Source organism: Rhinolophus sinicus, chromosome 12 (genome assembly GCF_057876585.1).
Source record: "Rhinolophus sinicus isolate RSI-liver-muscle chromosome 12, RSI-T2T, whole genome shotgun sequence".
NCBI classification, from domain to species: domain Eukaryota; kingdom Metazoa; phylum Chordata; class Mammalia; order Chiroptera; family Rhinolophidae; genus Rhinolophus; species Rhinolophus sinicus.
In genome coordinates, this window is record NC_142512.1 from 31056045 (window position 1) to 31078469 (window position 22425).

At 43.2% G+C, this 22425-nt stretch overlaps 1 protein-coding gene across 4 annotated transcripts in view; it reads left to right on the forward strand.

The window, feature by feature from the left end:
- C12H17orf67 (chromosome 12 C17orf67 homolog) overlaps positions 1-22425 on the forward strand; it is a 30306-nt gene that overhangs the window by 2200 nt on the left and 5681 nt on the right. Inside the window, exons 2-5 of one of the 4 annotated variants that reach the window (XR_016022881.1) lie at positions 1520-1609; positions 3297-3369; positions 9031-9131; positions 9629-9818. Coding sequence is in view for 3 of the 4 variants with exons in the window: in XM_088802163.1 (XP_088658289.1) it covers positions 1601-1609; positions 3297-3369; positions 9031-9131 (183 nt within the window). In the remaining variant the exon portion in view is untranslated. Of the gene's footprint in view, positions 1-1519; positions 1610-3296; positions 3370-8028; positions 8188-9030; positions 9132-9628; positions 9819-22425 lie in introns of those variants that run through there. The other 3 variants (XM_088802163.1, XM_088802164.1, XM_088802165.1) reach the window with 3 other exon arrangements.

Sequence of the window (22425 nt, forward strand, 5' to 3'; positions counted from 1 at the left end):
ATCTGGAAGGCTTCTGAGCATTTTGAAAATCAGTACCTGTGGGGCCGTAGTGTGTGAGTGTCTGTATGTAGTTGTATTTTTCGGAGCAAGTTTTCCTTTGAATTAGAGCCGGTGTTTTCACAGATGGGGTCGCAGCAGTTGCTTGAGCTATCACCCTCCTTGCTCGTGTACCTGTTTGTCATGCCCAGTTCTGTGGGTTTTGATCCTACTAGTTGAAAACTAAAACTGTAAATCTTTCCAATCAGTGAGCAAGAACACGGATAGCCACCAGGGAAGACCGGCCTTGGCTGGCCGGAATTGACAGAAACCTTTGTGTAATTGTAGATGGAACTGGCAAGGGAGCACAGATTTAGAGATGCCTGTTCTCCATTTGGGTCCACATTTCTTTCTGAAGTGCCTGTTTAGTTCCCAAAACCATGAAACTAAGCGTTAAGAGAAAATGAACTCAGAACAAGTTTTTTGAATTGCTGCATCAAAGTGTTCATCAAGATTTTTCAAAAATAATGAAGCACATTGAATCACCTTGCCACTCACTAAGACTATCATAAACATTTGGGAGAGAGCAAAAACATTGTGTTGCTAATAAATAAGTTATTAAAAACAAAACAAAACGTTGGGAACCTACCTGATGGCCCCCTGCTCCTGCCCTGTCAGGAAAACATTATCCTAATCTTTGTGTTCTTCATTCCCTTGCTTTTCTTTATAGTGTTACCAACCCTGAAGGTATCCCTAAACAATATAATTTTGCTTAGAAAAACAAGCCAAACCTGGCCCTGTCAGAAAATAGCAGTAAAGTCACTAATATATGAAGGCTCGGTGGAGGACATAAGCTGAATGGGGCCTGGGACAGAGTCTGGATCCAGCTTCCCAGAGAAGATCCCACCTGGGGAACTCAGTGGGCTGGGCTTGGTCCTGAAAAGATTGCCAGTCACAGTGGGGACAAGTGGGCAGGGCTGTAGTTTGAACATCAGGCAAAAACATGGCTGGGGGAGGGGCTGCTTTCTGTTTTCCCTCCTTAGCTCATTAGGACCTCTGTCAACTTCTTAGCAAAAGGTTAACATGGCGCACTCGTCAGGGAGAAAGGAGCATCTTCCGCTAATCCAGGCAATAGCACAGGCTGGAGGAGCGGGAACCTTATCAGCTCTTGGTTGTCAAGAGAAACAAAACACAAACCATCTGTCCCAGGTTCACCCAAACAGTCTGTCCTCTGTGTCGACCCATCATGGTGCAGATGGCACCTTGTGACAATCCAGACCATCTGCCCTGTATGTCGGAGCACAGTGATCATCCTGGGATTTCCCTTTACCACCCTCCTGTTTGCATCTTCTGTGTCCTGGGTCCGTGGCTTCCTCTTTCGTTCTTTTTTTCTTTTCTTTCTTTTTTTTTTTTTTTTTTTGTGGAACGCATCTGCCAGTAACTTTTAGGGCAAGGGTACATGGGAGGCATATTTTTTAAGTCCTTGCATGTCTATCTTTGCTTTTATTCTACCCTGCATACTTGATTATTTATCTGGGTATAGAATTCGAAGTTGGAAATAGTTACCCTTCAGGACAACGAACACATGGCTCCATTTCTGCTTGCTCTTAATGTTGCTGCAGAGATGTCTGGGGTGAGTCTGTCTTACTCTTGATCCCTTGAATGGGACTGGTTTTTGCCTCCTGGAAGCTTGTAGAATCTTCTCATTTTCTCTACTGTTCTGAATGATCAAAAAGATGTGCCCGGATATGAGTCTGTTTTCATTTATTTTGCCAGGTTTGCTGGGCCCTTTCAGTCTAGCAGCTCATGTGCTTCTGTTCTAGAATTACTTTGTTGACTTCCTCCTCTCTGTTTTCTGTGTTCTCTGTTTTGAAACTTGTTTTATTTGGATGTTGGACTTCCTACACTGTCCTCTCTCCTCTCTGTCTCTCTCTCTGTCTCTGTCTCTGTCTCTCTGTCTCTCTGTCTCTCTGTCTCTCTGTCTCTCTCCCTTTTTAATAGACTTTATTTTCTAGGGCAGTTTTAGGTTCACAACAAAATGGAGTGGGAAATCCAGAGTTCCCATATGCTCCTTGTGCCCACACATGCACCACCTGCCCACTGTCATCTTGGGGCACCAGATGTACATTTATTACAACTGATGAACCAACATTGACACACCATCACCCAAAATCCACAGTGTACATTAGGGTTCACGCTTGATGGTGTACAGTCTATGGATTTGGACAGATATATAATGACACATACCCACTATTATGGTATCGTACTGAGCAGTTTCACTGTCTTAAAAATCCTCTGTGCTCCACCTACTCCTCTCTCCCCCCTTCTAACCCCGGGTGACCACAGATCTGTTCATTGTCTCCATAGTTTTGCCTTTTCCAGAATATCATATGGTTGGAATCACACAGTATGTCTGCATCTCAGATTGACGTCTTTCACTTAGCAATATGCATTTCAGTTTTCTCCATGTCTTTTCATGGCTCGATAGCTCATTTCTTTTTAGTGCTAAATAATATTCCATTGTTTGGATTGTCTTTTTATCCATTCATCTACCGCAGGACATCTGGGTTGCTTCCAAGTTTTGTCAGTTATGAATAAAACTACGGAAGACGCCTGTGTGCAGCTTTTTGTGTGGACATAAGTTTTCAACTCATTTGGATAAATGTCCTCTCTTTTTAAAGTATTTTTTTCTCTTTTGTTTCTTTTTTAAAGATCTCTCTCTTGCTCTCATTTTTTTCTAAAAAATTTCCATAGCTCTAGCCTTGAGTCTTTTTACTGAGTTTTTCATTTATAGTATTCTAAGAACTTTAAAAAATTGATTTATTTACTGAATATTCCCTTTTATAGCATCCTGTTCATGTCTCACGGGAGCAAAATATTTCCTTTATCTCTCAGAGGACATTGTTAGTTGCTGTTACTGTTTTTCACCTCAACTTGCATTATCTTTGCTTTTTCCCTGGTTTATTTTGTCTTAATCTTCCACTTCCAAGGCTTTCTCACATGTCTAGTGAACCTCCAGGTGACTCTTAAATGCACATTAAGTTTTGAGAACTGCTGCCAGAGTGTCTCTTAACCTCTCCGAAGCATATTATCCCAACTGAGATCCCACCGAGAAAACAACACATATTCCAGTATTTTTTCCCCAGAAGAGCCAGAGCGTTTCTCTCCCACTTAAAGGCCTAGCACTTTTCCTGAGTGAAATGTAACATGACAGTAGCCTTGGAGACGGTTTTACAATGTAGTCAGTCCGTGCCTCTGTGTTTATTTGGGCCACCTTACATTCCTACACCTTTGCCAGTGTTCCTGTCATTGCTTTTTAGGTTGGCGAGAAGCCTGGCACTGGCCATCAGGAACCTGATGCTGACCTTGACTCCCCTTACCTGCTGGGCAGACGTAAGTTGAGGCCAGTGTCCTAGCCCAGAGCAGAAATTATAGCCCCCTTGGGGAAGCGTGCAGCAGGCCGGAAAGGCCTCTGTTCCAGGCCAAACCATGTTGCCATTGTATTGCTGCTCCAAACAGGAAGGCTTGTGTTTGTGTAGAAGTACTGAGGAGATGAAAATGGGACCCAAGGGCCTGGGGTGTGGAGACAGAGGGGGAAATCAACTTGTATTTAGAAGGGGCCGTATTTTCTTTTTTAATAAGGGTGTATATTTATTTCAACAACATGTAAAATTATGTATTTTAATATATATTTGATAAATCTCCATCATTTGGTCATTCTAAAGATATTTGCAGACTTTCTATCATGTGTCTGAGATTGGGGTGGGCATGCACATATGAGTAAGGGTGGTTTCACAAAGAGAAGAAGGAATAACAACAATAACAACAACAACAGTGCTTTCCAAGTATTAGATCCTTACTATATCTGTCAAATACTTTACATATGCTTTCTCTTTTGAGTCTCAAAACACCTTAAGAGGTAATTTTCATTATAATAATTCTTTTTTTTTTTTTTTATAAATGAGAAAATAGTGATTTTGGACAGCTAGGAAGTTTGCTCAATGTCATACAGCTTCAGTGTAATGCAGGTAATAAGTTTCCGAGCTAGGATTCAAACCCACCGTCCTGGCCATTATACCACATGGCCACGTAGCAGATATTTATTTACTTTTGAAGGAAGCTTCTGCCAGGAACCTATGATTAACTCAGACCCAACAGCACCCAGATTTGGACACATTAACCATCCCGGCAGAACCCCCTGTGTCAGTTAGCTGTTGTCAGAGTAATGCTGTATAACAAACCACTCCTAGACTCAGTGGCTTAAAATAACAATAATTTAATCTCAAGGATCTTCAGGTTGGTGGTGGCTCTGCTTCAGGTGGTGGTAGCTGGGAGCCAGCTGAGTTAGGCCGGGCTGGGCTGAGTGGGTCTACTGTACGCTGCACATCTGTGCAGACTTGGTTCCTTGCTCAGGTACTTTCCATGTGGGTTAATTCTGAGACTTAGCTTGAAGGCGAGCAGCGATCTCGGGGAAGCTCTCTTGGTAGCAATAGCAGAAAGGCAAGAGGGCCCACTTTATTGTGCAGGCACACTTCATACCCCAGTTTGTGCATGTCTGCTACCATCCTATTGTCCAAAGCAAGTCACGTGGTTGAGCCCATGTCAAGGAGCAGAAGGGCAAAGTCATATGGCAAAGAGCACAGATATGCAGTGGTGGTTGTAAAGAACCGATGCTAATAATTCAATGCAAACCTAACAGTGGTGTGCACAGTGTGCTTGCAAATTAATGTGTGTATGTGTGCCGTGCCGTTTATGGAGTTACTGTTATAAAAATTATAAAATAATTGTATGTACATTGTAAAAATATAGAGCTCATAGTCCAGTGGGAGAGATAGATAATAAAAAAGATGAAAACAACTACGAAAAGGGATGTCAGAATTTATTTAATTGACTCTGGGCCTAAAGAATGTGGACACACTACAAGTCTCTTGGGACAGATTCAACATCTTTCTGTAGTTAAAGAAAAGACGGTCCCTTGTCCCTGAAGTTTCTCTAGCTCACAGATTTGAAATGACTGTCTTGTCCTCTTAAAAAGAGTATCCAGTGTGACGATGTCGAGAGCGCAATGATGTCAGCTTTATCACTGATCCTTAAACAGCTGTGCAGTTTGAGAATTCCAAAAACGATGGGAAACCCACGCAAGTGAAAATGTTAGTTGTGTTAGGGTGCTGTGAATATGGGTGGTAGCATTCTTTTATATATTCTCAAATCTCAAATTGGTAATGCAGCTTTCCTAGGCCCCAGCGTCCAATGAAGACCTCCAGATCAATTAGAATTATAGTAAATTAGCCTTAGGCACTGCAGCACCATCTCTCTTCACTTTCAGTGGATTTCCTGGAGTTTCTGGCAACTTCTAGAGTAGTTAACCTTGGGGGGCCTTGAGTGACTTTCTCCTGACCTTGGTTGTCCCCGGTTCTGCTCTTTACTCTGCCACCTTGTGGATTTGGGGGGAATTGCGTCTTTTCCTGTCAGTCCGGTTGGCTCACCTACTTAATTGGCCTGGGGGTGGCTTTGCCTGGGGAAGGAAAGTAGGGGTTAGAAGAGAATTCTCCCTACTAGAGTAACACTCACAACAAGGTGACGTTGCTCTTTCAGTTTTCCTCTAGTCCGCAGGAGCCCAGCTGAAGGCCGTTTGAATGGCCCTGCCAGTATCACACCTGAAGGGCCCTCTCCACCGGAGACCCTGAACCAGCATCCCAGGATGGGATGCTGGCCCCTGACTTTCTCTGGGAGTACCTTTCCAGTCCACCAGAGGTTCCTTCCCACCCCCACCCCTTTTTAAATTATAAAAGTAGTACGACCTTACTTAGAGCTTACAGTGCAGTGAAGGAGACAGATTTTTAAAAGTAAACAAATAAAGACAATATTTACACATATGGTTAGTGGACGGTAATAGTGGTGGGTGGCAGGGAACCTTTATTAAGTAGGCTGGTAAAGGCAGGCTTGCCCGAGCCAGAGGAATTTCAAACTGAAGGCCTGAAGGGTGAGGATCTAATCATTAAAAGAAGAAGGAAAAGCATGTGCAAAGGTCCTGAGGCGGGAGAGAGCTTGTTAAGCTGAAAGTAACTAAGTGTGACTAGATTGGAATGAACTGGAGGGAAGTGGTCCCAGTGGGGTTGGAAAGGGCAGCAGGCACAGATAACACAGGGTCCTATAGTGCATGGTAAGGATTCTGATTTTGTTGGTGTCCAGTGGGGAGATAAATAATTCTTAAGCAGGGAAGTGATGAGGTCCAATTTATATTTTATACTTCTATTTTGAGATCATCACTGCTGTTGCATGGAGAATGGATTGAAGCAAACAGAGGGAAGCTGGGAGACCAGTTGGGAGTCCGGTGCAGGAAGCTAAATGAGAGATAACAGTAGCTTAGACTTCAGTGGTGGTAATAGAGATGGCCAGTCAATATGGTGCAACAAGACCCATGTAACTAGTGAGCACTTGATATATGTAAGTGTAAAATACATACCAGATTTTGAAGACTTGGTACAAAAACATGAATGTGAAATATATCATTAATAGTTTGTTTATCTCGATTATATGTTAAAATAATAATATTTTGGATATTTAATGTTAAATAAAATATAATAGAAAACATTCTGATTCACAGAAGATATTTATTTGATATAACAAAACAATACAGTTATGTTTGATCCAACCACAAAGAACAAAAGAAATGAACAAGTTGACAATGCACATAAAAAAACAATGCACAAGATGTTTAATGTGACAAATGTATGTCCCTAAAATAGTGCTCCTAAAATTACTAAGTTATTGAAAATTATAGGAGGGACTATAGGAAAACTATGGGAAAACAAGGATATTAATAGTGACAGAATACATAAAACCAATCTAATTTTGGGCAAATTAATATACTAGGCAACTTTGTTAACAATGCATGATATTTTTTTTGTGTTTAAAATCTGTCCAGACTGTCTTTATACCAACAGAGTGGGCAGAACATTGAGGTTTAATATCAGTTACACAACATTAGCATAAATTCAGACAACTACAGATAGGGTATTGTTTTCTTTTGAGCTGACAAAGTAACCACAGAAACATTAGATCATTTCTCAGAATCGAGAATTTTATCCCAAATAAATGCCACATACTTCCCAGACATATTTTTATAATACATATTTAATATCTTGATGTGATATTGATACATGATTTGAATTTAAAAGGACTTCACCTTACTGAGGTTTTATTGTTTTTGTAAAAATGACTGAAGCGTGGGGTAAGACTGTTCGTAGTCTGACAGTGTATTGCACGAGGTCCTTTTGGGGCCCATGGGAAGAGTACTAGGCTTTAACAACAGAAGAATTTGGTTCTACTTTAGCGTCCATAATGTGTGAACTTGGACATATCTCACTTGTCTGAACCTCACTTCCTTATTTGGAAAATGGGAATGCATCATGGGGCCTAGGGCTAGCTGCCATGCAGTTCATACCTTATTCCTCATCCTAGTCGCACCTCACAAGGGAGGTACTGGCATCTCCTTTACACAGGAGAGGAAACCGAGGTTCAGAAAGGGGAAGTGATTTACTGACAGTTACAGTGCTAGAAAGAGGTGAAGCCAGGACGCGGATCCTGGGTTTTCTGGCTCCAAAGTTAGGTGAAAAAAATGTTTTCACTCTTATTAAGCCCCTTGCTAATTTCCCTGTCTGCCTCTGAAATTATTGGGAAGGTCAGATTAGATTGGTGAATGGGCTTTGGGAAAATGTCATAAAATATGCAAATACAAGATTATTATTTCTCAGTGAAATAGTAGGCACATACGCTGAAGCTACAGATGAAAACTCATAAATGACGAGATGATGTACTCATATATATATATATATATATATATATATATATATATATATATACATATCTGTTTAAGTGAAATGAACATCACATGCTGCTTTCTCAAATTCAAGCTCTGAAAGTCATATTAGAAAGGGATAACTTCCTGCCTCAGGATGGACATTCATAGGAATTCAGAGGAAACTATTTTCGTGGTCATACTAAAAACTCAGAGTCAGATGTACTTAGCATAATACCGTAAGCGCTGTTAGTCAAAGCATAAACAAGCCTTGGGCCAGAGGTGGCTTCCTTCAAGTAGGCTGGCTCACTGGGGTGAAACTCATTCTGCAACAGGCGGAGAGAGGAACCAAGGCAGGATGAAGAAATTACTTCTGCTTGTGTTCTTTCTTACCTTGACTTTCTTCTCAGGTGAGCATTAACTCCAAAAACACAGCTTACTCGTATTTCTGTGCTGACCGGATAAACTGAAAGAAGTCTATTTTATGTTTGTGGGTTATTTTTTTCATTTCAAATAAGATGTATATTATTTGTAAAAGTATATGTCAATGTATAATGTACAATAATGCCATGCTTTATTTTTCTTAGACCAGGCTCCCAGAATCACTATTGTTAGGGATAAACATTTTTTTTTTAAATCTTGAAATGTATTTGAACACTAATTCCCAAAAATGCCAATCGATGTTCAGCTATACCTCCTTTTAGAATTCATATGAGATCACTAAAATTCGATAGACTTTTATTTGATGATTTATTTTAGAGTTCATATGTGATTATCAAAACTTAATATAATGTTATTATCATAATATCTTCTTTGAGGGACCATGTGTGATGATCAAGTTTAACGTAATCTCGTTACCGGGCATCTTCCAATAACAACTTTAATTTGATTTAGCGTATCGGGGATTAAAAAAAAAATCCCACCAAAACAAACCTAAGTGATGAGAAACACATTGACCAGAAAACTGAAGAAAATATGTTTGAAAAAACGTATTAAATTAACACCCACTTATAAAGAAATGGGCCATTGCAATAGGTAAATATATTTGTTGTGCGGCATTGGCTCTGAGGTAACCGTATTAGAAACAATTTAGTATTCCTGTCTGAGCCCTCTGGAATGCCATGTCCCTTGGGACAGGTCCCTGTGAAAGACCTTTTGTGTTTTGACTGAAATTGAACTTGCTAATCATTTGCCTTGCACTGTGAACTCGTGTGCCCCCAAGAGTCCCTAAGGCCCTGTCCTGACTTTTTCAGGGGCCTCCCCAATTCTGACTGAAAAGCAGGCCAAACAGCTCCTGAGATCCCGGCGCCAGGACAGCCCAAGCAAACCCGGGTTCCCTGATGAGCCCATGCGGGTGAGTGCTGTGCTCGGGCTATTTGAAGGGAAAGTGCGATCACTTGAATGGTCCTTCGTTATAAAACCAAACTGGATGCTGGTCCTGGCCCAGCTTGGGCTGTTGGATGGAGGTTCTGTTAGAGACTCAGGTGTAAGGTGACCTCAACCTTTCACCTACGGCTCTTCTCCCCCCAGGGGGGGGGGGGAGTGGGGGGGGCGCAGCTCCACTCACCTACTGTGCACATGGTATTTAAAATGTAAACAGTGGGGCCCATGGTGAGTCCCAGGATTCTGAGAAGGGTGCCCCGAGAAGGTGTCACCCCTGAATGGGTTGCTTGGGAGCTGTGCCCTGTAGCTGGTGCCAACCCCATCTTCTCCTTCTCTTGGGCGCTGGGTGGGCTGGACCAGTGTCCTTAGCCAATGATGACGCTCTTTCTGGGCAGGCAGGATCTCTGCTCCAGCTGCCTGTGGGGTTCTGCCCTCACCTCGTTCTCTGATTTTGGTCTTTGGCCTTAGCTCTGCTCTGTGGGTTCGAGGTGTCCACCTGCCCAGCCTTTCTGAACTAGGACCCTTCCCCTGCCTCATTCGACGTGGGTGTTACTAGACCCTGCCATGCTGGCCCCGGGTCAGTTTGGGCCTGGCTTGTCTTCCCCGGTCGTGGTGGAAGTGCCGACATTCCTGTGATTTGTGCCCTGCCCAGGAGAAGGTAAGTCGCAGTGACCCAGGCAAAGTTAGCATGTCTGGGAAGCTGTGTCTGTGTCTAGGCTGGTGTCCCACCCTGCCCACTGCACTGGGCTCCAGGCTCACCCTCATTTCATGCGTCTTCACGTCCAGGTCCAGAAGGACCTGTAGTGGCGCTTACCTTCACTCGCCCCAGAGTCACGTGGATAATTTGGTTCGTTCATTTAAAATGTTCTTACTCAGATGCAGTGTCACACGGCGATGAAGCATGCTGACTGTCTGGCTTTGCATCTCCCCCTTTTGTAGCTGTGTAACCTTGGGGAAGTTTCCTTACATTTCTGTACCTCAGGACCCTCAACTATAAGATGGGGGTAACAATAAATACCGTTCCTTCCATTATTATATTAGATGATAAATAATAACGTAAAAGAACTACTTTATGAGGATAATATGAAGGACTTCATCATCAGGCACTTAACACAGTACTTGGCACACAGCGACTACTTGTTGAGGGCTATGTATTTGGGACTGGGTGACGTGCAGGGGCTGCAGACGTTGCCTGGGTTTCCATGCGCAGCGTTGGCGGCAGACAGAGAACTCAGCACATGGCTATTGCACAAAGTGGTTTAGAAAAGAATCAGGGACTTCAGGCTGTTAAGGGTGGACGTGGCCTTGTTTTCTTTGGTGGAAGAAATGAGAGGCGGCTCAGAATATCTAAGCGCAGGGTGGAAGGGGTCTGGGAGGTGGACAGGCACAAGGTCAAGAAGGACTGGAGTGCATTCGACTTTGTCTTGTGTTCAGTAGCGCACAATCGAGAGAGGTTTTCAAACGGGGGAGTGCAGACTGGGGCTTTAGACAGATGGCATGAGATGCAGTTAGGAGACAACAGGCCCCAGATTGACATCTGGGACACGAACACTCAGAGGTGAACAGAGGAGAGGAACCTGCTGGGGCTGAGAAGAAATTCAGGGAGATATGGGGGAAACCAAGATGGAATGTGGTTTCAAGTATGGGGAAAGAGGGTTAGGAGGGCGGTGGGCATGAGTGGGGGCAGGATGGCTGGTGCGAGGGTCCCTGGGGGCTCCCACTGGTAAAGCAGGAAGGTGTGGTTCCCCACGAATCAAAGGACCTTAGACTTCAGACTCCTTGGACCCTGTGCTGGAGAACGTCAGCCCATGTGGCTGTGCCACTTTTGACCTTGACTCAAGTATCTGAGCTATATGGAATGACGGGCGATGGCCACAGAAAGTTCTCCCAGAGCCAGGTCGGAAGGCCCTGGCTGTCACAGGGGAACTGACTTTCATTCTGTGCTCAGTGGAAGCTGTCAAAGGACTTAAGCAGGGCACGGACGTGATTAGAGCTGGTGCGTAGGAGCCATTTGCAGGCTCAGGACCCAGCCTCTGAAATGCTGGCCTGCACAGCCCCTTACACATGGGAAATGGGAAATGACAGTTTTGGACACCTTATTGCACCTCCTTGCCATGGTACCCAGGAGACAGACAGGGGGGCTGGGACAAATAAGCATGAGGTAGTCATCTCTGGGGACTGTGTGTGCCCTTGGGCGCTAAGCCCAGAGACTCGTGTGCTCACCACTGACTCGAAATTACGGGGAGATGACTGGTTGGATTATTTTATTTTGCTTCTCCTCTCTGAGGGACTGTGCAAAAGAAAACTCTTTTAGAGAAGCGAGAGGTCACCGATGAGGGTGAACAAATGGTGCTTTGGGGAGGTATTAAGAATTCAAAAGGAAAACAAGTGTGAAGATTTGTAGTAGCCTCTCTCCAGGAAGATCTGTTAAGCAGTGTTTATCATTTTGACACTTGGCTTAAATATTGGCAGATGTTGGCTTCTCTGGAATTATAGGCTTTTTGGAAACAGGTTGCAGGCTGGACTGTTTTGACCGCATGCGTTTTGCTGATTCACTGCAACAAGTGTCCTTTTCTGATTGTGTAGTGGGAAGGACAGAAAGCCATTGTGATCACTGGTGTGCCCTGCATTTGGGGAGGCCCGGCTCTCACCCAGAGGGGTGTGAGCAACTTGCTGGCATCCTTGGTGGAGGAAAGTAAGGCCCCAGTGTGGATGGGAAGAGAGAGACCAAGAGGGATATATACCCCGGGAAAGAAAGCAGGAGGGGGTTTGAATTTATGGAAGCAGCTGGGGGCGAAGAGGAGGAAAGGTTCAGTGATGGTCTGATGTGAAGAGGGGTCAGAAAGGGAGAGAGAGGGGCAGGTGGGGGCCTAGGGCTTAGAGGGCACACCTCTGAGAAATAACCTATGGTAGGAAGTAGCTGATATACTTATTTTATGGCAATGCCTGACAATTGAGTTTGAAGTTGTTTTCTGCTCTGTGCTGTTATTACCCTCTGCGACCCCCAAACCTTAAAAAAAAAAGTCTGCTATACACAGCCACCCTATGTTAGTGGTTCTTTGGAGGAATAAGAGGTGGCGTGTGTTGTATGAGTGAAGGTGGTTGACAAAAGAGGAAGGTAATCGCTCGAATCTGGAAGCTGCAGTGGTGGAGAAACAGGCTATGAGAACGAATTCAGGAGAAACATGGCCTCCAAATCTTCAAAGATTTGGAGGAGTAGCATTGTAGATGTCACAGGAATGGCTTGGTCACTCCCAAAAGGCTGTGATTCTGTTGGGATATCCCATCTGGGGACATCTAGACTTTAGCTGGATCGACTTGAGGTGTTACTTTAGGACTCACTGCTTTGGTTCCTAAAGACCTCATAGATATCTCCTGGGTGTCATGAAGCCTCAAGAACCTAATGGAGGGAAAAAAAAATTGCCTGGGGAGAAATTGACGTCCATAGGGCTGTGTAGCAAGAAGGACTGCATTTGTGTTTAGAGGAAAGAAGGTGGAAAAAATATTCCGAGCTTTCCCTGACCATTTCATTCCCCCAGTCATGACTGTGCTTATGTTGATTTTCAAGGTTTGGGTCTAAACTCTTGCTACTTGAGATGTGGTCCCAGACCAGCCTCGGTTTCCCAGAGCCTCTGGCTCCTCCCCACACCCCCTGAAGGCGACACTGCACTTTCACAGGTTCCCTGTGATCTGGGCGCACATTTACATTTAAGAAGCACTGTCCTAGAGAACAGCAGACGTGCCTCGGAATCTCTGTTGCTGGGGCCCTGGGGACCAGGAACCAGCCCACGGTTGCTTTATTTTGATGCAGTTGGCCTCTCTTCTTTCCTGTGGGCACTCTGCTCATCTGAAGTCCAGTGTCCCAGGACACCTTGCCCCCAGCTTCTCCTCCTGCTTCATGCTTTCTGCTGTTCCTTCTCTTCTGTTAGATTCTTAGCCTCTGGCAGTGCTCTGTATGTTGAAGCATCCCAGGACTCTGCCTCCTGCCCCGTCTAGTCCCGAGAGTTTAACTGTCACCTCGGTGCCGATGACCTCACACTCCTGCCTCCCGCCTGACCTCTCCCCATGAGCTCCGGACTCCTGTATGAGACTGTCCACTTGACTGTTTGTATGGGAACATTTAATAGGCAGTTCAGGCCTAACAGCCCCTCGTGGAATTCCTGATTGCGCCCTTACGCTAGCTTCCTGTCCTTGCCTTTCACATCGAGATAAGTGGTGCCACCTCCTCCTAGTTGCATGGGCTCCAAATCCAGGATCTGACCACTTCTCGCTGTCCACTGCCACCTCCGGAGGCCCTAGGGTAAACTGAGCAGCACTGTCTTACCCCATCTCCTGCTTCCTCTCAGGATCTCTCTGTATCTGTTCTCAACACAGCAGCAAGAGTCAGTTCTTAAAACCTAAACCAGATGCTGTCCCTCCCCTGCTTAAAAACTTCCAGTGACTTCCTGTCTTACTCTAAAATCCATAGTCCTGCAGTAGCCTACGAGGCCCTAGAGGTCTGGCTGTTCCCTCTGCCGCCGTGTTGGTCTCTACTTGCATCTCATCCCCCCTCCATCTTGAACATGTCAGGCTTACCTGGCCCTTCACTGATGAAGTTCAGGCTGTGTGGAAAGCAGGGTCATGTTTATTCGCAACTTGCTTTTTTTTTTTGCTCAACAATATGTCTCATTCCAGCTCATTTTGAACTGAGGCAGAATATAAATGTATTATGCTATGATTTGCATGTTTGTGTCCCCCCCCCACCCCCCCACGCAATTCATATATTGAAATCCTAACTCCCAAGATGATAGTGTTAGGAAGTGGGGCCTTTGGGAGGTGATGAGGTCAGGAGGGCAGAGCCCTCATGAATGGGATTGGTCCCCTTATAAACGAGGCTCCGGGGAGATCCCATACCCCATGTGCCACCTGAGGACACAATGAGAAGCCTGCGACCTGAAAGAGGGTCCTCACCTGACCAGGCTGGCACCCTGATCTCGGTCTTCCAGCTTTCAGAGCGGTGAGAAATACATTTCTGTTGTTTAGAAGCCTCCCACTTAGTGATGTTTTGTTACAGCAGCGCCGACAGACTAAGACTTATTACCACTTGTGTATTTAGCCCTTCTTGGAACAGTGTCCATTTCAGTTATTTCCACTGGGATGAAGATCCTTGTACACATGTGTGCTTTACTGGGTTTGATGATAAGAAAAGGAACTGCTGAGTCACAGGGCTCATGCCCTTCCAACTGAAATGGGTACTGCCAAATTGCCAAACTGAGTACCAACTCCCCCAGCAGTATGCATGAGAACACTCGGTTTCCTAGACTCTTGTCAGTACTTGATATCATCAAACTTTGCACACGAAACTTTCAAAATAGCAAGAAATAAAGTTTTAAAAGAAAACTCACCTTATCACTCCTCTTTCCCTGTATGTGTACGGAGACATATTGCCAAACAATAATGACAATATTTTCTCCATGATAAGATTCGGGGTGAATTTATACTTTCATCTGCATACTTTTTGCTATTACTCAGTGTGTTAGTTTCCTGGGGCTGCCATAACAAAGTACCACCAGCTGGATTGCTTGAAACAACAGAAATTGATTCTTTTACAATTTGGGAGGCTAGAGGTTCGAAATCAAGGAGTTGGCAAGGTTGGTTCTTTCTGGGGGCTCTGAGGAAGAATCTGTTCCGTGCTTGTCTCCTAGCTTCTGGTGGTTACTGGCAATCTTTGCCATTTCTTGGCTTGTGGCTACATTACTGCAATCTTTGCATCTGTCTTTACGTGGCCTTCTTCCTTGTGTGTCCTTGTGTCCACATTTCCTTCTTCTAAGGACACCAGACATTGGATTAGGGCCCACTCTAATCCAGCATGACCTCATCTTAACTTGGTTACATCTGCAAAGACCCTATTTCCAAATAAGGTCATATTCACAGATTCTAGGTAAACATGAATTTTGGGGGGACACTATTCAACAGTACACTTATTTTTTTGTTTTTAATAAACAGGTATAATTTTCACAAAAACAACACAGGAGAGTGGTTAAGAATGGGGCAGCATGTTGCCAGGTCTGAATCCCAGCTCAGCACTTTACCAGCCTTCACATCTTGGCCAAGTGTCTTAAACTCTCCAAGCCTCAGTTTTCTCATCGATAAAATGGGGCATGCATGATAATGTCAACCCACCTGATGGGCTTCTTGTGAGAGAATGCATACAAAGAGCTCAGCACAGTGCCTGACGTTTAGTAATAACCTTAGCTCTCATTCTTCTTGATTTTTAAAGAGTGGTAGCTTAATAAATACTTCTTAAAATATAACAAAATAAAAACCTTTATGGCTCCTCACTACTCATAGGATAAAGGCCAAGTGTGTTGGCCTGGGAGATAAAGCAGCGCTAAGTCACCACTCTGTCCCATTTCCTGCCATTCCTCCAAGGCAATTTATGCTCCAACTCCCCAGAACTTCTCTTTATTTTTTAACTAGGCTGCCAGCTCTCTGGTCTCAGCATATTTTCACAAATTATTCCCCTTGACTGCAATACCTTTTTCCATTATTTCTGCCTGGTACCCTCCTCTTCATTCTCAATGTCACTTTCTCTATTTCCCCTGAATTGACCCCGCCCTCCTAGTGCTTACACACAAAACAATACTATATATTTACTAAGTACATCTACTGGTTAGGTGCAAAAGTAATTGTGGTTTAAAAGGTTAAAAATAATTGCAAAACCGCAATTACTTTTGCACCAACCTAATGTGTGGGTGTACATGTTTAGAAATAGAAATATGATCAGTTGACTGTTAACTGTGATCTCATCAAGGAGACTATGATTGCAAGTGGTGATATAGGGAACTTTATATTTGATGTTTGAATTTTAAACAACAGTCCTATGTTCCTGTATTGCTTGTGTAATTACAAATGAAAATTTAAACCATTCATATTTATTACAAAAAAATTAGAAACCAAGAAAGACTCAAAAGCAGCAAAGAAAATCAGGTGCGATCTTATTCCCTCTCCTCAAAGACGGCATTGCTATTTTTGATGTATTTCTCTCTAGTCATTTGTGTATATTTTTGAAAAAGTGTGATGGTACTCTTGTCTACCATTTTGTATCCTACTTTTCCTCTTAATATTATAACATACACACATCCTCATATTATTATAAACTATACAATAATGATACTTAATCAGCCTCTTTTGTTAGATAGTTGATCGTTTCCACTATTTTTCTATTATAAACAACACTCTGAACATTTTTGTTCTAAAGTGCTTTTAATGCTTTTAATTATTTGCTAAGGATATAGTCCCAGGAAATAAATTACTGATCCAAGGACATGAATATTTTAAAAGCTTTTAGTATATCATCCAAGTGCTTCCCAAAAGGGTTTTTAAAAAAACAACGCATGTTCTTGTCTTCCAAGAGAGTGTTCCAGTAGAGTTTTAAGGTAAAGATACAATGGGATCATGATTGTGGTACTTCTAAGTTGGAGACAAGTTGGCCGTTTCTGGGGCAGAAGTGTGGATGCAGTGGAAGAGGACTAGGGATCAAGAATGACTTATAGGCGTCTGTATGGACACTTGGGCACCACTCGTTGGCATTAGAAACCTAGGAGAAGAAGCAAGTTGCCTGGAATGATGGTGTGTTTGAAGTTCTTCTCTTTTAGCACCGGCCTTTGTAACTTGTTGTTTCTTCTGGTCTTGTTTACCTGGTTAATTGTTATTTATTTGTAGAGATTCACCTTAAATAATGCCTTTTTTGAGAGGCCATGCTGATGCCCTTGCCTCTCCACCATGAATTAGAGAATCCCTTTGGCATAGCCCTCACAGCAGAAGCTTGCTATTTTTGACTTTTTAAAAATCTGTCTCTCCTACTAGGCTACTCTATACGGCTTGGGCAATTGGACTATTTGTTTCACTTCTGGGTCCCCAGCACCAAACACAGAGTATTTGACACTTACTAAATGCTCATTATACTTCTTTCTATTCCTTTCTTTGCTTGTCTCCAGGAGAGACATTTTATAGGAACTACTTCTACTATAGAACCTGGAGTTTATTTTTTTGTTTTTTTTTCAAATAAATCTTTTCTATTGCCTCCCTTAAATTCATTAAATTTCTCTTAATCATCTCAAAATTTAGGAAAGAAATTGTTTGCCAATTGCTGGGGCGAAGCATGGAAATTCTTTAAAAAGATGACGAACGAGCTAAAATTATGTCTTTTGTGATTGTATTCGTAAGCGCTTGTGTGCCCTGGGAATATGCTTTCCATTTTGGCCCAGTCTTCCTTTAAGGAATGTTCTTGTTGGGCAAGCATAAATCATATTAACTTTATTGTCAGTAGTCTTTGCAAAATATGCTTTCATGTGTAGCCTCTTGACAAATGCATGTAGTAACTCCATTACCCTTTTGTTCCTCATGATCTCAAAGACAAGTTGGGAGTGAGTAAGATATAAATTGTGCCCATCACTGATCTGCCTTCTTTTAGGGCTAAGCCTTCAAGTGTCCCAGTGTAGTTAGGTTCAGAGCCACTCTTCTGCCTGTGTGATTACCTTGCTTTTATTAATGAGCAGAATAATTCATCCACATGTTGATGGACCTTTAATTCCACGCATATGTCACAGGACGGATTTTGCCTTCTTAGAAAAAGTTCCCTCTTTGATAGATTAATTGTCCACTTTATGATTCTCAGCTTAGCTCAGGTTCTGGTGAATATTTCATTTCATTATCAAACCACTCCAGTGCCAATTTCCACTCTAATTACTGAGAAATTATTTACTTAAATCATTATCATTGGCACTGGACATGGAACGCAGATAGTGGTTTTTGTTTTGCTGTAATTTTGTTCCCTCTTGAAGAAAGGAATCTAAAAAAATTAAAATTTATTTTCCATCTAGCCCTTCTGTCTCGATCCAGGAACATTTGAGATTATCATTAATGCTGGGTCAATTCTAACTCAGCCAACACAATTGTTGAATTTGTGGTTTTCAGCCGATTTGCAGTTTGGCTTTTCATCTTTGACTAATGATTGCTTGTAGGCCTTTGTGGCATATTCATTTTCCTAACATTTTAAATAAATAGTGAAATGTCATGGAAACCAGTGCTCATTTCTCTCGCTCTCTTTCTCTCTCTCTCTCTCTGTGCCTGTGTGTGTGTGTGTGTGTGTTGGTTGTTTTTCTTCAATGACAATTTCAGCTGCTATTTAGGAGTATGAAATATATATGTACACTTGGAATGGGACATTATAACGAGCAGATTGACACAGGTGTTGAGGAACCTTCCAAGCAGGATTTGGTAAGATTACAGAGAAAGAAACAGTCAGTTCATTTATTCATTCACTCGTTTGTGTATTTCTCTGGTGAGTTTTACTGAGGTCCTACTATGTGCCAAGCAGTAAGCCACATACTAAGTATACTTTGGTCACCACCATCAAAAAGGCAGTTGGCTATATGGCTGAGTGGTACAGGGGTTAAATGAGTAAGAATGTAAACAAGCATATAATTACAAAAGGTATATAAATGCTGTATATCAGCAGTGACATTCGTTTGTATCACCACTGATCTCATCAGAAAGTCTTTAAGTATCAGAAAGCTGTCAGGTTCCTGGGAGTAAATACAACTTTTCTAGAATTCTAATTGGAAGCTCAGGTTTTATCATTTTGTAACAAGTACTGGCAGTTGTTTTCCTTGAAGAGACAGGCTCACTTCGTCCATTTTTGAGAAGATGTCTGCCAGAAACGCACATAAAACATGGCTAGATCAATCCTTGACACCAACAGTCACCCAAGTGCTTTCTTTCCTTCAAGAAAACCTGGTATTTGGCCACACAGCCGAAGGGCTGCTTGCACGCTACCCTCTGCGTCACTTTCTACTGCTTCCCGGGAGTGTTGTTCAGTAAAACTGCATTTGAAGAACACTTTATCTTTATTTATCTATTTTAAACTGTGAGTGATGGTGAAGGATGTAGTGACTGCTAAGGAACTACTACTACTACGTGACTCTCCTTAAAGTTTTATCCACTGATGCACATGTGAGAAGGCAAATAGTGTGTTAGTATTACTCTAAACATATGGTGACCCTGTGGACCCCCAAGGGAGCACAGACCACACTTTGAGGCCCTCTGCTTTAGTCGTTCGTTCAGCAGGCCTTTATTGCAAGTTTTCTGTAGACCGGTTCCTGGGAGAGACGCTTGATGCACAACCGCAGGGCATACCCAGGTCTTTCTAATCTAACAGTGACCAGAACCAAGTGAGGAGAGCAGCAAGAGAAGATAAAGGATCCAGGGCTAACAGCCCCGAGTCATGAAGGGGTAAGGGAAGGCTGTGGCTCACGGAAACAGAGAGGGCAGGCCTCTAGGAGCTGTGGTCTTCAGGAGAGAGAGGCAGCCAACCTCCTGAGACTCCTTGGGGAGAAACCAGGGAAGTAAATACCCTGGCCTCTCACCCACCCTCTAGCCTCCTGCTGGTGCCTGCTACGTGAAACCCAGCTGGAAACCCTCGGACAAGGGAGTCTGTGTTGGCACTTGCTCTAGGTCGTCCTCTCCCTGCACAGGGCCAGGTAAAGGAGGGGGAGAGAATGGGTTTAGAGGAGCAAATGGGGACTACGTATCTGGTATAGAACTTTATTTGTATCATTTCATTTAATCCTGGCAACCCAATGAACTAAGTGCTAGTGTCACCCCCATTTTGCAGATGGACAAATTGAGGCTGGAGTAAAGCAATATGGGCAGGGTCTGGATTGGACCCAGACTCTGATGCAGACCCTGACCAAACCTCTTAGCCTGTCCACCACATCGCCCAACAAGCAGGCAACATAGGTACCTTCAGCGTGCTGCTTACACGGAACAGCTGAATAAGTAACACTACATGCTGGGAAGTCTTATTAACAAAATTTTACGTTGCCTTCTTGTTCCTCCCAATTACTATTCTTCTGGCCACTCCCTAGGGAGGGCTGGACAGAGCAAGATTCAGCCCAAACTCACACACATGTCCAGCAAGCCCCCCAGAAACCAATGTTGAGTCCCATGAGGAAACTTTTCACCATCCACCCCGACCTTGGCTGCTCCAGATATGCCCTGCTAGGACACAGGGTACATTTTGATGAGTTAAATAAAAACAATGATAAACAAAACAAATTCAAACTGCATGGGTCCTGGGGGAAAGGAAAAAATTCAGGAACTCTGGACCCCTCCTAATTTATTCCTTTGCACAGTCTTTACGAATATTTTAAAAATATACTTAATGTCGGATGCAGACTTCCTAGAGGGTTTTCTAGAAACTTAAAAACTTAAAGTTTTAAAATTGACTCTTTATTAAAGCTTTATCAATGCCATAGGAGGGCTTCTATAGTTTAGGAATTTTATGATATCTATACACACCGAAATAATTCAATCTTGTACAAATATTAGCAATCTGACTACTCTCTTCCAAAGTGAAATACCACTTCTCTGGTTAATGGCCTGCTGCCTTGGGTTACTTAAATGAGTTTATATAGATCTGTTTCATGCATACTTTGCAATGGTTCACATCCCATAATTACAGTACCCAGACTTCTTTCAGGGCAATATCAACAACATACATCCTCCAAGTTAAAACGCATTCCTATCTCCATCTACTCTCTTTTGCAGAGAACACATCAAGTTCACATGCTAACACGGAGCTGACCCCATGGCATCTCCCGTGAGCTATAGAATGCAGGCCAGTGAAGTCCCTACTCTCAGGGAGCAGTCACTGCCAGACAGAGTGACCAGGGCCATGCGGGGGGAAGTCCAGGGAGCTCTGGGGTCACAGGGTATCTGAGAAGGCTTCCTGGAGGAAGCAACATCTAAGCCGAGGCCTGAAACGTCAGGTAGGAGTGAGAGAGGAAAAAGAGAAGGCACAGGGGAGTTCCAGGCAGATAGAAGAGCAAGCACGGCCTCTCCAGGGAGGGACGGAGTGCAAAGCTCGAGTGGGTTGATGGTGAGAGAAGAGGCTCAGGAGATGGGTGAGGCCGGATCGTGGAGAGTCCCACAAACCACATTAAGGAATTAGAACTTTCTCCTGAGCCCAGTGGGAGCCAGTCAAGTATTTCAAGTGAGGAAGAAACATGGGTTGATTAAAAAAACAAAACAAAACAAAACAAAACAAAAACATCACTTCGCAACAGTATCCTGCCAAGACAAACAAAAAAGCAAGAGGGATTTTTCCACTTTCTTCTTGATTTTTACGTAATTTCAAAATGGTAATATGTATCACTATTGTAATAACCATAAAGCCAATAAAGCCTTTTTCATTTTTAATATTTTAAAAACCCACCCTGGCAAAAGGCCTGAACATAGACACCTCACCAGGGAAGATGTGCAGGTGGCAAATAAGTGTGTGAACGGAGGCTTCACATCACATGTCATTAGGGAAGTGCAAGTTAAAACAGCAGTGACATACCACCCCATGCTACTGCAAGGCCCCAGATCCAGAACACTCACAGCTCAAATACTGGTGGGGGTGTGGAGCAACAGGAACGCTCATTCACTACTAGCGGGAATGCAAAATGTCACTTTCAAAGACAGTTGGACATTTTCTTACAAAACTAAACACTCTTACCCATGCACTCCACCTTTTGCTCTCCTTGGTATTTACCCAAATGAGTCGAAGTCCACACAAAAAGCCACACACGGATGTCTGTATCAGCTTTGTTATAATTGCTAAAACTTGGAAGCCACCAAGATGGCCTTCAGTAGGAGAACAGAGAAATAAACTGCAGTCCATCCAAACAATGGATTATTATTAAAAATAAATGAGCTATTAAGCCATGAAAAAGTACGAAGCATGTTACTAAGTGATGAAGCCAATCTGAAAAGGCCGCATACTGTCTGATCCCAATGACACGACATTCTGGAAAAGATGAAAACATGGAGACAGGAAAAAGATCAGTGGATCCCAGGGGTTAGAAGGGAGGAGGTATGAACCGGCAGAGCACAGGAGATTTTTAGGGCAGTGAAAATATGTCTGACACTATATGGTATTTTAATGGTGGATACATCGTTATATATTTGTCCAATCCCATAGAAGGTACAACACCAAGAGTGAACTCTAATGTAAACTCTGGGCTTTGGGCAATGGTGTGTCAGTGTGTTCCCTGATTGTAGATGTGCACCACTCCGGTGGGTGACATTAACAGTGGCGAATGCTATGCATGTGTATGGGGACAGGGGGCATGGGAGAAATCTCTGTAGTTTCTGCTCAGTTTTGCTGTGAACCTAAAACTGCTCTAAACAATGAAGTCTATTAAAAAGAAAACCAAACAAATAAGCAAAAAAACAAA